Raw genomic sequence first — 16,485 nt, forward strand, 5'->3', positions numbered from 1 at the left:
GATGAGCTCCCTTCAGCAGTGGCAACCTTCTGCTGGGGAGCACAGGGCCAGCTGAGCTTTGACTCATCCAGCACACTGCATTTTGAGCTATGAGCAACACAGGAGAGCAAGAAGCAGAGGTCACAGATTCATGGAACAGGTTGGGAGCTTCAACATCATCCAGCTCCAACCCCCTGCCATGGGCAGGGACACCTCCCACCAGCACAGCTTGCTCAAGGCCTCATCCAGCCTGGCTTGGAGCACTTCCAGGCTTGGAGCCTCCACAGCTTCTCTGGACTACCTGTTCCAGTGCCTCACCTACCTCATGAGGAAGAAGAATTTCCTCCTAATGTCCAGTCTAAACCCACCTTCTTGAAGCCATCAGCTCTTGTCCTGTCACTCCATGCCTTTGTCAGAAGTCCCTCCCCAGATCTGCTGTAGCCCCCTTCAAACACTGGGAGGCTGTTCTAAGGTCTCTCTTCCCCAGGCTGGACAACCCCAACTCTCTCAGGGAGGCTCCAGCTCTCTGCTCACCCTTGTGGCCTCCTCTAGCCTCTCTAACAATTCCTTCTTCTTGTGCTGAGGACTCCAGAACTGCCCCAGCACTGCAGGAGGGCTCTCAGCAGACTGCAGCTGCCCACCCCTGCTGCCCATCCTGCTGGGGATCAGCCCAGGACAGGGCTGGCTCTGGGCTGGCAGTGCACATTTGCTGCCTCATGTTGAGCTTCTCAGCACCCAGCACCCCCAAGTCCTTCTCCTCAGCACTGTGCTCTGTCCATTCTCTGCCCAGCCTGGATCTGTGCTTGGGTTTGCCCTGAGCCAGGTCCCTGGGATGGGATTAATTTGCTGGTTTATCATGGCTCTGGGTGCAGGAGGGTTCTGAAGATGCTTCTACAGCCTTCCCCTGGCTGGTAATTGCAGAAGGTGCTGGGCTCTGCTGAGCAGTACAATTTCTGGAGTGACAGGTGGGCTTCTCAGCAATTCCTGGGACCAAACACAGGCCACTGGTACCCAGAGCTGTGTCCTCTTTAGGCTGGCACATTTCTGGCCTAGCTGAATGGGAAGCAGTAGGGTTTAGGTGAGTCTCAGCAGTGGTGTGCTCATGGATGGCCACAGGCAGGCACCTGCACTCCATGAGGTGACAAGTGGAGACTTTCTCATTTGAGAGGAGTGGGGAAGCTGTGGTGAGGGAAGCAAGGATGTGCAGAGTAGCTCTCTGGAGCCTGTTTGCTGGAAGAGAAGAAGGTGGAGAGGACAGCAGATGGAGAGAGGTGATTCTGCCACTTAAATCTGCTCTGCTGAGGCCTCGCCTGCAGTCCTGCATCCACCTCTGGAGCCCTCAGCACAGGAAGGACATGGACCTGGTGGAGAGGGTCCAGAGCAGGCCATGAAAATGATGAGGGCTGCAGAACCTCTCCTGTGAGGCCAGGCTGAGGGAGCTGGTGGTGTTCAGCCTGGAGAAGAGAAGGCTCTGGGGGGACCTTAGAGCAGCCTACCAGTACCTGAAAGGGGCTCCAAGCAGGCTGCAGAGGGACTGTTCCCAAAGGCCTGCAGGGACAGGGCCAGGGGCAATGGTTTGAAATGAGAGCAGAGCAGATTGAGATTGGATGTGAGGAACAAGTTCTGCACCAGGAGGCTGCTGGAACACTGCAACAGGTTGCCCAGGGAGGTGATTGAGGCCTCATCCCTGGAGATACTCAAGGTCAGGCTGGACAGGGCTGTGAGCAACCTAACCTGGTGGAGGATGTCCCTGCTGACTGCAGGGGGGTTGGACTGGATGACCTTTGGAGGTCCCTTCCAACCCCAACCATTCTCTGATTCTGTGACTGTCAACCCAGAGCTTGCTCCTGTGGGGAAAATTCAGAGTCCCAATTCCATGGAAAGCTTTGGTTTGGTCAGCACAGCAAATCCAGGCCAACCAACCACATTTTTAGGCTGTATTTTCTACATCAGCAAACAAGAACACCTGTGTGAGGTGGCAGCAGGGGAAAATTCACTGCTCTGAAGATTTGCTTCAGCTGAATCAGACAGCCTGGTGCCCAAGAGCCTGTGGGCTGCTCCTGACACCCCCAGCCCTGCTGCCCACCCTCCCTTGTGCTGAGTTGCTGATGCTTGCTTACTTCTTTTCCCAGCTTGGGGATTATCAGAGGGCCTTTGAACACCTTGGAAATGCTCTGACCTATGACCCAGGCAACTACAAGGTATGATGAGGAGTGGGAATGGAGCAGCTGAATGGGGATGGGAGGAGTGGCTGCCACAGGAGGGTTGTGCTGCCACTCAGCCAGACTTGGACAGGCTGAGAGCTGGGCTTGGAGAAATGGAATGAAATTCTGCAAGGGCAAGGGGAGAGTCTGGCACCTGGGAATCATAGAATCAGCCAGGTTGGAAGAGACCTCCAATATCTGAAGGGGGCCTAAAAGAAAGCTGGGGAGGGACTTTTGAGGGTGTCAGGGAGTGATAGGACTGGGGGGAATGGAACAAAACTGGAAGTGGGGAGATTCAGACTGGAGGTGAGGAAGAAGTTCTTCCCCATGAGAGTGGTGAGAGCCTGGAATGGGTTGTCCAGGGAGGTGGCTGAGGCCAGGCTGGATGAGGCTCTGGCCAGCCTGATGTGGTGTGAGGTGTCCCTGCCCATGGCAGGAGGCTTGGAACTGGATGATCCTTGTGGTCCCTTCCAGCCCTGACTGATTCTAGGATTCTATGATCCTCCAGTCCAACCTATCCCCCAGCCCTAGCCAATCAACCAGACCATGGCACTAAGTGCCTCATCCAGGCTTCTCTTGAACATCTCCAGGGACAGTGACTCCACCACCTCCCTGGACAGCACATCCCAATGGCAAATCTCTCTCTGTGAAGAACTTCCTCCTAATCCCCAGCCTAGACCTCCCCTGGCACAGCTTGAGACTGTGTCCCCTCCTTCTGCTGCTGCTTGCCTGGGAGCAGAGCCCAACCCCCACCTGGCTACAGCCTCCCTTCAGGTAGTTGTAGGGAAAGAACAACCTCATGGAGCAGCAGAGGTCAGGGACTGACCTGCTGGAGAGCAGTGAAGGGGAAAAGGACCTGGGAGGTCCTGGTGGATGGGAGGTTGACCATGAGCCAGCAAAGTGCTCTGGTGGCCAAGAAGGCCAAGGGACTCCTGGGGTGCATTAGAAGAGCTGTGGGGAGTAGGGCCAGAGAGGTTCTCCTCCCCCTCTGCTCTGCCCTGCTGAGGCCACATCTGGAATATTGTGTCCAGTTCTGGGCCCCTCAGTTCAAGAAGGACCTCAGGGAACTGCTTGAGAGAGTCCAGCACAGAGCCTCAAAGCTGCTGCAGGCAGTGGAAGATCTTCCTCATGAGGGGAGCCTGAGGGAGCTGAGGGCTCTGGAGCTTGGAGAGGAGGAGCCTGAGAGGTGACCTCATTGCTGGTGACAAAGATATGCAGGGAGAGTGCCCAGAGGCTGGAGCCAGGCTCTGCTGGGTGATGCCCAATGCCAGCACAAGGGGCAGGGGTGGAAGTTGAGGCATAGGAAGTTCCATGGAAACAGGAGGGAAAAATTTTTCCCTGTGAGGGTGACAGAGCCCTGGCACAGGCTGCCCAGGGGGGTTGTGGAGTCTCCCTCTCTGGAGATATTCCAACCCCACCTGGATGTGTTCCTGTGTGACCTGCCCTGGGTGCCCCTGCTCTGGCAGGGGGGTTGGACTGGATGAGCTCTGGAGGTCCCTTCCAGCCCCTGGCATTCTGTGATTCTGTGAACTCCTAAAGCTCATCCCAGCATCAGGGCTTTGCCAACTGTATCCAAGGTCTCAGCCTGGAGAGGCTGGAAAGGAGCATTCCCCAAAAGCTTTCTCTGAAATGCATCTCTGGGGCTTTCCCCTGGGTGGGCTGCTCTGCTCCCTGGCTGTTTGGATTCAAGGATCTTCAGAGGTCTCATCCAACCCTTCCACCCTCTACTATTCTGGGGGTATGTGGAGGCAGGGCAGGGGGAGGAGGCAGCACATGGGGTGTGGAATGGATCCCTTTGGGTTTTAAGCTGCAGCAGAGCCAGGTGGGGTTAAGAAATGGAATTTCCTTTGGAAAGAAAGAGCTTCTAGGCACTGTTTGCATTTCCCTTGGCTCTGGGTTGGAAAGCTGAGCCTGGCATCTGGCTTTCATTCCTGATGGTGGTGAAGCTGCTTCCCTTTTTTAGGCATGTTCCTGACTTCCCTCTGCCTGTTTTGTCCTGTCTGCTGGGAGTCAGGGGGGTGGAGCACTGCAGCCTGTGGCTGACACAGGTGACAGTGAGCACCACCCCAGGGTGCTGGGCAGGCACCTTAAGCACCTTCACACTTGCAAAGCTGCTTTGTCACTGGGAAATACTCTGAAGGGTTTCACCAGAGTGGGTTAGATGTAGTTTGCTGGAATCACTTCTTGGGTTTGGGTTTTCTTCCCCCCTGCATGCAGCCATTAATTTGCAGTTTGACCCAGCTGGTGGGAACTGGGCTGGCTCTGCTGGGGCTCTCTTGCTGGAGCTTCACTTGCCCCAGAACTGTTTCTGTCTCTGCTGCTTGGGAAAGGAGTTTCTTAGTGCACAGAACTTCTCAGAGGCTCAGGCTCTAGGAGATGCTACTCTCACCTCCAACATACTCCTATCATAGAATGTCAGGGGTTGGAAGGGATCTCTGAAGAAGGAAAAAACCTCTGGAGGTCATCAAATCCAACCCCCTGCCAGAGCAGGGTCACCCAGGACAGGTCACACAGGAATGCATCCAGACAGGGCTTCAAAGTCTCCAGAGAAGGAGACTCCACAACCTCTCTGGGCAGCCTGCTCCAGGGCTCCATCAAAGAAGTTTTTCCTCATGTTGAGGTGGAACCTCCTGTGTTCCAGTTTGTATCCATTGCCCCTTGGCCCATCACAGGACAGCATTGCAAAGAGCCTGGCCCCTTCTTCTTGCCCCCCACCCTTCAGGTATCTATAAACATTCATGAGATCCCTTCTCAGGCTGCTCTTCTCCAGGCTACACATCCCAGGGCTCTCAGCCTTTCCCCATCAGCCATATCAATCCCTTAGCCACCCCCACAGCCTCCTTTGGACTCTCTCTGGTATCTCCCTGTCCCTCTTGAACTGGGGAGCTCCAGAACTGGGGGGCCATAAACTCCAGCACAGGAGGTTCCACCTCAACATGAGGAAGAACTTCTTTACTGTAAGGGTCCCAGAGCCCTGGAGCAGGCTGCCCAGAGAGGTTGTGGAGTCTCCTTCTCTGGAGCCTTTCTGGATGTGTTCCTGTGTGACCTGTGCTGGGTTCTATGCTCCTTCTCTGGCAGGGTGGGGTTGGATTTGATGACCTCCAGAGGTTTTTTCCATCCCCCTCCCATCCTGTGAGCCTCTGATCCTGTGAACTGGACATGCTCCTCCAGATGTGGTCTCACTAGGGCAGAGTAGAGGGGAAGCAGAGCCTGCCTTGACCTGCTGGCCACACTCTTCTCCACACACTGAGGGAGACCATTTGCCTTCTGGCCACAAGGACACATTTGCTGTCCCATGGATAATTTATTGGCCACCAGGACTCTTAAGCTCCTTCTCCATGGAGCTGCTTCCCAGCAGGCCAACCCCTTTGTGGCTCTCCTCCATTTTCTGCTGAAGTGCTGAAGCAGTTGAGGAGTTCCTTCCACCAGCAGCAGTCTCTGGGCAGGTATTTGGTGCTCAGTCAGATCTGCTGGGAGCTGCTTGCTGCAGTGACTGCCCCAGAAGCAGCTGATGCCCCAAGGCTTCTGAGGTGGTGGTTTTCTGCTGCTGGTCACCTTGCAGTATTTCTGTGGCAGTTATGCTCAGGATAGTGCAGGAAGAAGTGGGCTCTCCTTTACCTCATTGGGTGGTTCTGGAGTCCTCACCTGCTCCTCACTGTTGGTCTCGGCAGCCCCTAGAAGAAAGCTAACTGCTTGCTCTTGGGATGGCTTTAGTTTGTGCATTCTGAACCATTGCCTTGGTGCCCTGCTTGGGAAGGCACAGTTCCTCCCCTGCTCACCCTTCTCCTCTCTCCAAGGCTACCTTGGCAGCTGGCAGCATGATGCAGGCCCACGGAGACTTGGAGGTTGCCCTGTCCAAGTACAAGGCGGTGGTGCCGGCGGTGCCCGAGAGCCCCCCGCTGTGGAACAACATTGGGATGTGCTTCCATGGCAAGAAGAAATACGTGGCAGTGAGTGCCTGCTTCCCTTTCCTCTTCCGGCTGGAGCTTCCTGCAGGAACCAGGATTCATAGATTATTAGGGTGGGGGGGTGGGGCTGAGGCTGGGTGCCTTTAAGAGCCACAGAGCTGATGGTCTCCAAGAGGACCAGAAAGGTCCAGGGATGGGCTGGGAAGTGTCATCTGTGTTACTGCATTCCCATAAGCACTGCAACCCTTTCCAAACAGGGATTTTGCCCCTGACTGGGCAAAGAGGCCCAAAGAGAGGTGATCAATGGAGTTAAATCCAGCTGGCCACTGGTCACAAGTGGTGTTCCTCAGGGCTCAGTGTGGGCACCACTTCTGCTTCACATCTTTATTGATGACCTTGATGAAGGCATAGAGTGTGTCAGCAGTGAGTCTGCAGATGACACTCAGCCAGGTGGCAGTGCTGATCCGCAGCAGGGCAGGGAGGCTCTGCAGAGGGGCCTGGGTAGGTTGGATCCGTGGGCAGCAGTACCAGGAGGAGCTCCAGCAAGGCCGAGTGCCAGGCCCTGCACTTGGGGCACAACAACCCCAAGCAGTGCTGCAGGCTTGGGGCAGCGTGGCTGGAAAGCTGCTGGCAGAAAGGGAGCTGGGGGTGCTGATGGCCAAGCAGCTGAAGAGGAGCCAGCAGTGTGCCCAGGTGGCCAAGAAAGCCAAAGGCATCCTGGCTGGGATCAGCAATGCTGTGTCCAGCAGGAGCAGGGAGGGGATTGTCATGGAAGCACAGAAACATTCAGGTTGGTAAAGAGCCTCAGGATGACCAAGTGCAACCCAGAACCCTACTCTGCAAGCCTCACTCCTGAACCATAGCCCCAGGCACCACATCCAAAGGACCACATCCAGGGTTGGTGACTCCACCACCTCCCTGGGCAGCCTGTTCCAATCCCTGACCCCTCTGACTGGGAACAAATTCTTCCTACTGTGCAGTCTAACCCTGCCCTGCTGCAGCTTGAGGCCATCCCCTCTTGTTCTGTAGCTAATTACCTGTGATTGTCCTCTTGTACCAGCTCTGGGGAGGCCACACCTGGAGTGTTGTGCCCAATTTTGGACACCTCAAAACAAGAGAGATGTGGAGGTGCTGGAGCCAGGGCAGAGGAGGGCAAGGAAGCTGGGAAGGGCCTGGAGAACAAATCTGAGAAAGAGCAACTGAAGGAGCTGGGGAGGGTTAGCTGGAGAAGAGGAGGCTGAGAGGAGACCTCATTGCTGTCTACAACTCCCTGAAAGGAGGCTGTGGAGAGGTTGGTGCTGGTCTCTTCTGACAGGGAATTAGTGACAGAACAAGAGGGAATGGCCTCAAGCTGCAGCAGGGCAGGGGCAGGCTGGACAGGAGGAAGAATTTGTTCACAGTGAGAGTGGTCAGGGACTGGAATGTGCTGCTCAGAGAGGTGGTGGAGTCCCCAAGCCTGAAGGTGTTTAAAGGAGGTTAGGATGTGGTGCTTGGGGCTATGGTTTAGGGGTGACCCTTGCAGAGTAGGGTTCTGGATTGGACTTGGTGACCCTGAGGCACTTTTCCAACTTCTGTGATTTCTATTTGTTCTGCCCTTTTCCCTCCCCCTCTGCTCTCCTGTACCCGTGGGGCCTTATCTCTGGTTGTGCAGAGGAGGTTTGCAGCGTGGCTCCAGCCCTGGCTGAGCTAATTTTTACTGCATCATTTGGGTCTGGGTAGAGAGGTAAGGAGGGGGGGTGGGGGGTGCAGCATTGGAAGCCTTGGGGGCTCTGAGACCTGGGCTTGGTGGGAGGAGTGTGTCCAGGATGGACATTAGAAGAAACTTCTTGACTGGATGGGTTCTCAAAGCCTGGCACAGGCTGCCCAGGGAAGTGGTTGAATCCCCATCCCCGGGGGGGTTCCTCCAGCCTGGCCTGGGCTAGTGGAAGGTGTCTCTGCCAGTGCCAGGGGGTTTGGAACTAGGTGGTCTTTAGGGTCCCCTCCAGCCCAAACCATTTGTCTTCATTTGAAATGGGGAGATTCAGATTCAGATTGGATGTTAGAAAGAAATTCTTCCCCAGGAGGGTGGTGAGAGACTGGCAGAGGTTGCCCAGGGAGGTGGTGGAAGCCTCATCCCTGGAGGTTTTTGCAGCCAGGCTGGAGGTGGCTGTGAGCAACCTGCTGTGGTGTGAGGTGTCCCTGCCCATGGCAGGGGGTTGGAGCTGGCTGAGCCTTGTGGTCCCTTCCAGCCCTGACAGTTCTCTGATTCTGTGAGGTTTTGGGAAGGTAATGGTCTTGTGAGGTGTTTGGAGAAGCCCAGACTGGAGAGCTGGGCTGAATATGAATTTTTGGAGGTATTTTTTGCATGTTTTGGTACTGTTGTATATAGTTGTGAATGGTTCTTCCATTTATACTTTTAAGTCTTTCCAATCCTGTGTGGAGAGTTTCTCTCTTTTGAGAAGCATTGTAGAGCGTCTGTCCCCTCTTAAAATGAAGACAAATGGTTTGGGCTGGAGGGCACCCTGCAGATCATCTCATTCCAACCCCCCTGGCATTGGCAGGGACACCTTCCAGAGCCCAGGCCAGGCTGGCTGAGGCCTTGAGCAAGCTGCTGTAGTGGCTGGGCTGTGTTACAGCACCTTTGTCCCTTCCTTGAAGGCTATCAGTTGCCTGAAGAGGGCAAACTACTTGGCTCCCTTTGACTGGAAGATCTTGTACAACCTGGGCTTGGTCCACCTCACCATGCAGCAGTATGCCTCTGCTTTCCACTTCCTGAGTGCTGCCATCAACTTCCAGCCCAAGATGGGAGAGCTCTACATGCTCCTTGCAGGTATGCAGCTGTGTGCACCCAGTAGGGGATCCAGCATCTGGGGGTTGGTCTCTTCTCCCTAGGAACAAGTGATAGCATGAGAGGAAATGGCCTCAAGTTGCACCAGGGGAGGTTTCCAGGTTGGAGATTAGAAGAGACTTCTTCACTGGACAGGTCCTCAAAGCCTGGCACAGGCTGCCCAGGGAGGTGGTTGAATCCCCATCCCTGGAGGTGTTTCAGAGAGGCAGAGATGTGGTGCTGAGGGCCATGGCTTAGCAGCAGCCTTGGTAGGGCTGGGGAAAGGTTGGAGTGGATGATCTGAAAAGGCTTTTCCAACCCAAATGATTTGATGATTCTATGATGTTAGAGGCAGAAGCAGACAGAAATCAGAGGAAGGCTGCACCAAGCAGCTCACTGAGAGGCTGTGGTGAGCAGGAAGGTTCAGCTGCAGGCAGACCCAGGTTAAACATGGGAGAAGCCTTCCTGCACCTAGGAGTTTGGGCTGCCTGGGGAATGGGGATGGATTCCCAGCACTGGGCCTTTTGGGATGGAGCAAGACAGAAGTGGCATTAGCAGCAGTGCCAGCCCCAGCCCCAGCACTCAGAAGCAGGCTGCAGAGGGAGTCCTCCTGGAGCAGCAGGCCAGGAGTGTTTGTTGTGCTTTGCTGCAGTGGCTCTGAGCAACCTGGACGACGCTGACAACGCCAAACGCTCCTACGAGCAAGCTGCAGCCCTGGACAGGTGAGCTGCTGCCTGCTGGGCCTCCCTCTGCCTGCCTGCCCCTGCAGCCCTTGTGTCCTGCTCTGCTCCCACAGCCTCACAGCATGGGAGGGCTTGGAAGGCACCTCCAAGGATCATCAAGTCCAGCCCCCCTGCCAGAGCACAGCACAGGTCACACAGGAGCACATCCAGACAGGGCTGGAAGGGCTCCAGAGAAGGAGACTCCACAACCTCTCTGGGCAGCCTGCTCCAGCTGTCATTGTGTGCCTGAAGCCAGGGCATAGAACCACAGACTGGTTTGGGCTGCAAGGGACCTTTGAAGGTCATCCCTGCAGCCAGCAGGGACATCTGCAGCTAGAGCAGGTTGCTCAGAGTCACAACCAACCTGACCTGCAGTGGTGCCAGGGATGGAGCATCCTGGGCCAGGCTCTCAGCACCCTCAGGGGCAAACATTTCTTCCTTCTCTCCAGTCTGAGTCTCCCTCTTCCAGTTCAAACCATCCCCCCTTGGCCTGGCACCACAGGCCCTGCTCAAACTCTGTCCCCAGCTCTCTGATCACTCAAAGGCCACCACAAGGTGTCCCTGGAGCCTTCTCCTCTCCAGGCTGCCCAAGCCCAACTCTCTCAGCCTGGCCTCACAGCAGAGCCCTTCCAGCCCTGCCAGCATTGCTGTGGCCTCCTCTGGCCCTGCTCCAACAGAGCTGAGGGCTCCAGAGCTTCCCCAGCAGTGCAGGGGGGGTCTGAGCAGAGCACAGCAGAGGAGCAGAATCCCCTCCTGGGGACTGCCTCTCCTGGCTTCACAGCCTCTCTTGGCTGGCAGGTTCTGAGCTCTCTGGCTGGCCATGGTTGGTTCCATTGCCAGAAACACTTTTAGAGCAGGGCTGGGACCTTGGGCCTGGGCACCCTGCTGGGGGCTGGCATAGAATCGTGGAATTGTGAGGGTTGGAAGGGACCTCAAGGCTCAGCCAGCCCCAACCCCCCTGCCATGGGCAGGGACACCTCACACCACAGCAGGTTGCTCACAGCCACCTCCAGCCTGGCTGCAAAAACCTCCAGGGATGAGGCTTCCACCACCTCCCTGGGCAACCTGTGCCCTCATGGGGAACAACTTCTTCCTAACATCCAATCTGAATCTCCCCACTTCTAGTTTTGCTCCATTCCCCCCAGTCCTATCACTCCCTGACACCCTCAAAAGTCCCTCCCCAGCTTTCTTGGAGCCTCCTTCAGATCCTGGAAGGCCACAAGAAGGTCTCCTGGGAGCCTTCTCCTCTCCACACTGCACAACCCCAACTCTCTCAGTCTGTCTCCAGAGCAGAGCAGCTCCAGCCCTCTGCTCCTCCTCGTGGCCCTTCTCTGGACACCTTCCAGCACCTCCAGAGCCTTCCTGGAACAGAGGCTCCAGAACTGGACTCAGAGCTCCAGGTGTGCTCTCAGCAGGGTGGAGCAGAGGGGCAGAATCCCCTCCCTGGCCCTGCTGGCCACACTTCTCTTGCTGCAGCCCAGGCTCTGCTTGGCTCTCTGGGCTGCAAGTGCTCACTGCTGGCTCCTGCTGAGCTTCTCATCCCCCAGCACCCCCAAGTCCCTCTCCTCAGGGCTGCTCTCCAGCCAGTCCCTACCTGTGGTTCGCAAAGTCTGGAGGCTCTGTGTCAGCTCTGCAGCAGTCCCAGAGGCAACAAGCTGACAGCAGCAGCAAGGAGGAGGCTGAGCCCTTCTCTAGCATCACCTCCAGAACTGGACACAGTGGAGCCTCAGCAGAGCAGAGGAGAGGGGAGGGCATGGGAAGCATCTTGGAAAAGTGCTGGTAAGCAGGAATTGCTCAGGGCTGGTTCTAGCTCCCTCTCCCCCTGTGCCTCCTTTAGCTATTGATTGTGGTTGTGCCACATTGCTCCCCAAATCAGCTCAGGAGTGTTCCATGAATTTGGGATCTGGCTGTTCCCACAACTGTTCGCTTCAGTGTTCTGTGGGCAGCTTTGGGCATATTTTTTTTGGTGGGTGTGTTTTCCTTTTTGGTTTTTTTATGGTTTTGTGAAGGGTTTTTTGGTTGTTTGTGGGGGGTTTTTGTTTGGTTGTTCAGGGTTTTTTTGGGTTTGTTTTTTTTTTGGTTGGTTTTTGTTTTTTCAAAGAGGGTTTGGATTCTTTCTGGGGTTTTTCTCCCCCCTGTGTTACTTCCTTTGCTTTGGCAGAGGCAGTGAGGAGGGTTTCTGTGGGGGGCTCAGTGTTCCAGCTGAAGGCAAGCCAGCAGTTCTAAATGCTGTCAGATCTCTGCTTTCTTGCAGTGCTGTCACCATCCTCCCTGCAGGGATTTAAAAGCCTCAGGGATGTGGTTGAGTGGCTCTGCAGCAGTGGGGTGGGACTGGGAGCCCCAGGCCAGGAACTGGACTTGCTGATCTCAAAGGTCTGTTCCAACCTCAGCTGCCCAGGGAGGCTGTGGAGTCTTCTTCTCTGGAGCCTTTCCAGCTCCATCTGGATGTGTTCCTGTGTGACCTGTCCTGGGTTCTCTGCTCCTGCTCCGGCAGGGGGGTTGGACTGGATGATCTCCAGAGGTGCCTTCCAAGCCCTCCCATGCTGTGAGCTGTGATAGCTTCCCGAGGGAGGGTCACCATGGCCTGCCGGTGACACTTCGCGTTGACTGAGCAGCAGCCTCCACTCCTGCACCTCCCCCCGGGATGCTGTCCCTGCCTTGGAACCCCCAGGCCCGAGTGCTGGAGTGCTTGGGTGGCTCCAGCGATGTCAGCCCTGCTCCGGGAGAGGGCACCAGCTGCTCGCTGGCGTTTGCTGAGCCGAGCACAAAGCAGCTCAGGCCGAGCCGTGAGCCACGGCCGCGGCTGCTCTGCAGGGAGCTGCGCCCCGCAGCAGCTCCTCCCCGCGCCCCGCAGCAGCCCTGCCCCGGCCAGCCCCAGCCTCGGCCCCTCCAGCGCAGCCTGCAGCCTGGACGAGCTCCAGCCGAGCTCCTGTGCTGGGGCCAGTGGAAATCTGCTTCTCCAAAATCAGGGTGGGATCCAGAGTGCTGAAGGATGGGCAGAGCAGGCTGCTGAGAGGAGCTTGCCCCAGGCAGTTCAGGTAGGATCAGCTCCCCAGGGACTCCACTTCTCAGGGACAGGGCCAAGGCAGTCAGAGAATTGTTTAGGCTGGAGAAGATCATCAGGTCCAACCCTGAACCCAGCACTGCCAGGTCACCCCTAGGCCATGGCCCTCAGCTCCCCATCTGCACTGCTTGCTTGTGCCTCCAAGGGTGATGACTCCACCACTGCCCTGGGCAGCCTATTCCAGGGCTTCACAGCCCTGGCAGGGAAGAAATTGTTCCTCATGGCCAACCTTAAGCTTTCCTGGCACAACTTCACAGAATTTGAGGCCATTTCCTCTCATCCTGCCACTTGTTACTTGGGAGCAGAGCCCAACCCCCACCTCACTGCAACCTCCTCTCAGGGAGCTGTAGAGAGCAATGTGGTCTCCCTCAGCCTCCTCTTCTCCAGACCCTTCCCCAGCTTCATGCTCTTCTCTGGACCTGTTCCAGTCCCTCAGTGTCCTTCTGGGAGTGAGGGGCCCAGAACTGAACCCAGGATTTGAGATGTGGCCTCACCAATTCTGAGTACAGGGGGACAATCCCTGCCCTGCTGGCCACACCATGGCTGATCCAGGCCAGGATGCTGGTGGCCACCTGGGCACTGCTGGCTCATCCTCAGCTGACTGTTGACCAGCACCCCCAGGTCCTTTTCCACTGGGAAGCTTTTTAGCTACTCTGCCCCAAGGCTTGGAGCCTTCCTGGGGTTGCTGTGACCCGAGTGCAGTACCCAGCACTTGGCCTTGTTGAACCTCATCCCATTGGCCTTGACACAGCAATCCAGCCTGGCCAGGTCCCTCTGCAGAGCCTCCCAGCCCTCCAGCAGCTCAACACTGCCTCCCAGCTTGGTGCCACTTGCAAGCTTCCCCCCTGGTGTGGTTTGCTCACACTCCTGGCCGTGGCAGAAGGAAGGCTGCTGGGCAGGGTTGCTGTGTCCTAGTGAAGGCAATAGTTCCTGTGGGGACTTGCTCTGCTCTGTCCATGCCAAGCTGCTCTCCTGGAAGACAGAGCAGAGGTCAGCTCTCACTAACCTCACCTAAATGTGAGACTGGCACTCACTAGAGGCAGCCCTGGGATGCTTCCTACATGCACAGTGGCTGCTGCAGAGAGGAGCCTGGCAAGGCTGAGCCCAGCTGCAGTCACTGAGGTGGGGATGCTTTGCCCAGGCACCAGCTCCCTCACCAAGCAGGTGGGACTCTGGTGTGTCCCCAGGCTTGGCTGCTTGGGCACAGCACCTGCTGGAGAGGGTCCAGAGGAGGCCACCAAGATGATCAGAGGGCTGGAGCTCCTCTCCTGTGGGAACAGGCTGGGAGAGTTGGGGCTGCTCAGCCTGGAGAGCAAAAGGCTCCAGGGAGACCTCAGAGCTGCATTTCAGTGTCTGAAGGGGACTTCCAGGAAGGCTGGGGAGGGACTGTTCAGAAGGGCTTGGAGTGATGGGATGAGGGGCAGTGGTTTGGAACTGGAGCAGGACAGAGTGAGGTTGGACATAAGAGGAAGTTCTGCACAGTGAGGCTGGGGAGACACTGGAACAGGCTGCCCAGGGAGGTGGTTAAGGTCCCATCCCCAGAGACATTCAAGATCAGACTGGATGTGGCCCTGGGCAGCCTGCTGTAGCTGAGTGCAGGGGGTTGAGTGCAGAGGACCTTTGAGGGTCCCTTCCCACCCAAAGCAATCAGTGACTCTGTGAGCAGGGGATCATCTGTCCCCAGAGCTCAACACTCCTGCAGCAAGCACACCCCAGGAAGCTCTAAAGCACAGGTCCTGTGCAGGCAGTGAGGAGATCTGCTGGGTGCCCACATGGAAGGCAATGAGACCCTGGCAGAGGCTGCCCAGGGCTGTGGTGGAGGCCCTGTCCCTGGAGACATTCAAGGTCAGAGTCGATGTGGCTCTGAGCAGCCTGCTCCACTTGGGGGTGTCCCTGCTGAGTGCAGGGAGGTAGGACAAGATGAGCTTTGAGCCCAGTGCAGGCTGTGACCCCTGACCCTCCTCAAGTGAGGAGCAGTGTTCCCAGAGTGAGCAGGATGCCCTCTGTGTCTGCTGCAGGTCCAACCCCCTCATCAACCTCAACTACGCTGTGCTGCTCTACAACCAGGGCGACAGGAAGGGAGCCCTCTGCCAGTACCAGGAGATGGAGAGGAAGGTCACTGCCTTGAGGGAGAGCAGCACTCCTGACTTTGACCCTGAGGTAGGTGCCTGCCAGCTGTGCAGCAGATGGGGAGGAGCTGAGACTTTGCAGCCCAGGGATGGGGGCAGGAGTTCTGCTGAGGAGATTCCACCCGAGCGGAGCAGTCAGCTGCTGAGAGCTGTGCTGCACTTCTGCTCCTTGCAGCCCAATCCTTCAATCAGTGCACAGCCAGACAGGACTCCCTCTTCATTAAGGGAAGGAATGAGCAGAGATGTTTCCCTGGAGCACCTCTGCAGAGCTCTGGGGTGCTAGGGCTGGGGGCTGTGGTGATGTTGGCTTTGTTGTTGTCTCAAGCATTCCTCTTTTTGCTTCTTGAGAAGATGGTGGAAGTTGCCCAGAAGATGGGAGTTGCCTTGCAGGTTGGGGAGAGCCTGGTCTGGACTAAGCCTTCTAAAGAGTCTAAATCCAAGCAGAAAGCTGCAGGCTCAGGGAAATCCTCCAGCACTCAGCAGCCTTTGGGCTCTAACCAGGCCCTGGGTCAAGCCATGTCCTCAGCTGCAGGGTATGGGAAAACCATGCAGCTGCCCACAGGTACTGCTCTTGTGCTTCTCTTTCAAGCAGGGCTGTGGGAGGGGAGCAGAGAAATGTCTCTTCCTTTGAGTAGAGCCAGCAGGTGCTTAGGGAGGTGTGGACTTGCTTGCACAGCAGCCATGTCAGTATTTGGCAGATGTCTGAGGTCAGGAGGTGCAGAAGGAAGATGCTCTGCCTGGTGCATTTGCAGGGTGTGGAGAGCCACTGAAGCTTCCCTTCCTGGCTGGCTCACAATGGGCAAGGCTCCATTAGCAATGGGCTTGAGCTCTTGCTCTGATTTCAGAAGCCTCTTGTCCTCCTTTGCAAGAGCCTAGGAGCTGAGGTGCACAGACAGGGGAAACGAGGGAGGCTTTCTGAAGTGCTTTATCATTAATGAAGAGCAGCTGGGTCACTTTGAAGCCAGCTCCCTCCCCTGGCAGTGTTGCTGGGTGACCTTTAGTGCAGGCCACTGAAGGTTGCTCAGGAGATAGCCTCAGCCTTAGGTGGCTTTTGCTGGTGGCTGTACCTGCTGCAACCATCTCCTGAGCCACCAGTCAGAACCTGACCTCCTCTTAGCCCTTGGCTTCCACGAGGAATGTGCTTGGGAGGTTGCTCTTCCTGCTGATTTTCTGTCCCTCAGAGTCTTGTTGCCTGTGGGCTGAACCAGGAGAGAGGTTGTGCAATCCAGGCCTCTTGCTTTGGCACTCCTGAGGACCTGTTCCATTTCTCATGCATGGGAAAGAGAAAAAAACCTTTCCATGCAGGGAAGGCTTGGCCAGAAAAGCTGCAAAATGAAATGTGGCAGGAGTTTAGGGTTTACCTGAAGGACTTTGTTGTCCATATCAGAGCAGGGGTCCATAGCAGCATCATCCATACCAGTAGTGGTCAGCCTAAAGCTAAGTGTGGGAACAGCTTCAGCACAGAAGGGTCCTGTGTCAGTTTTATTCTGCAAGGAGCCACTTTGACTGCCTGAAAGTTATTCCTGAGTTTGCCAGAGCTGTGACCTGAAAACACTGCTGTGGTTTGGACTCCAGCTTGAGCATAATCCAGCTTGAGGGGAAGTGTTTTCCCTTACAGAATGTGAGTTAATTCCCAGGCTTGCAGCTCCCAGCTGAACGAGGTTCAGAGAGTC

General features: G+C 56.2%; 1 protein-coding gene across 1 annotated transcript in view; it reads left to right on the forward strand.

The window, feature by feature from the left end:
- The window catches only part of BBS4 (Bardet-Biedl syndrome 4), a 57,315-nt gene that overhangs the window by 40,200 nt on the left and 630 nt on the right, over positions 1-16,485 (forward strand). The window contains exons 10-15 of the mRNA XM_054388117.1: positions 2,112-2,180; positions 5,981-6,133; positions 8,729-8,900; positions 9,550-9,619; positions 14,702-14,843; positions 15,164-15,374. Coding sequence (XP_054244092.1) covers positions 2,112-2,180; positions 5,981-6,133; positions 8,729-8,900; positions 9,550-9,619; positions 14,702-14,843; positions 15,164-15,374 — 817 coding nt within the window. The remainder of the gene's footprint in view (positions 1-2,111; positions 2,181-5,980; positions 6,134-8,728; positions 8,901-9,549; positions 9,620-14,701; positions 14,844-15,163; positions 15,375-16,485) is intronic.

The sequence above is a fragment of the Indicator indicator genome, chromosome 16 (assembly GCF_027791375.1).
Source record: "Indicator indicator isolate 239-I01 chromosome 16, UM_Iind_1.1, whole genome shotgun sequence".
Lineage (NCBI taxonomy): Eukaryota > Metazoa > Chordata > Aves > Piciformes > Indicatoridae > Indicator > Indicator indicator.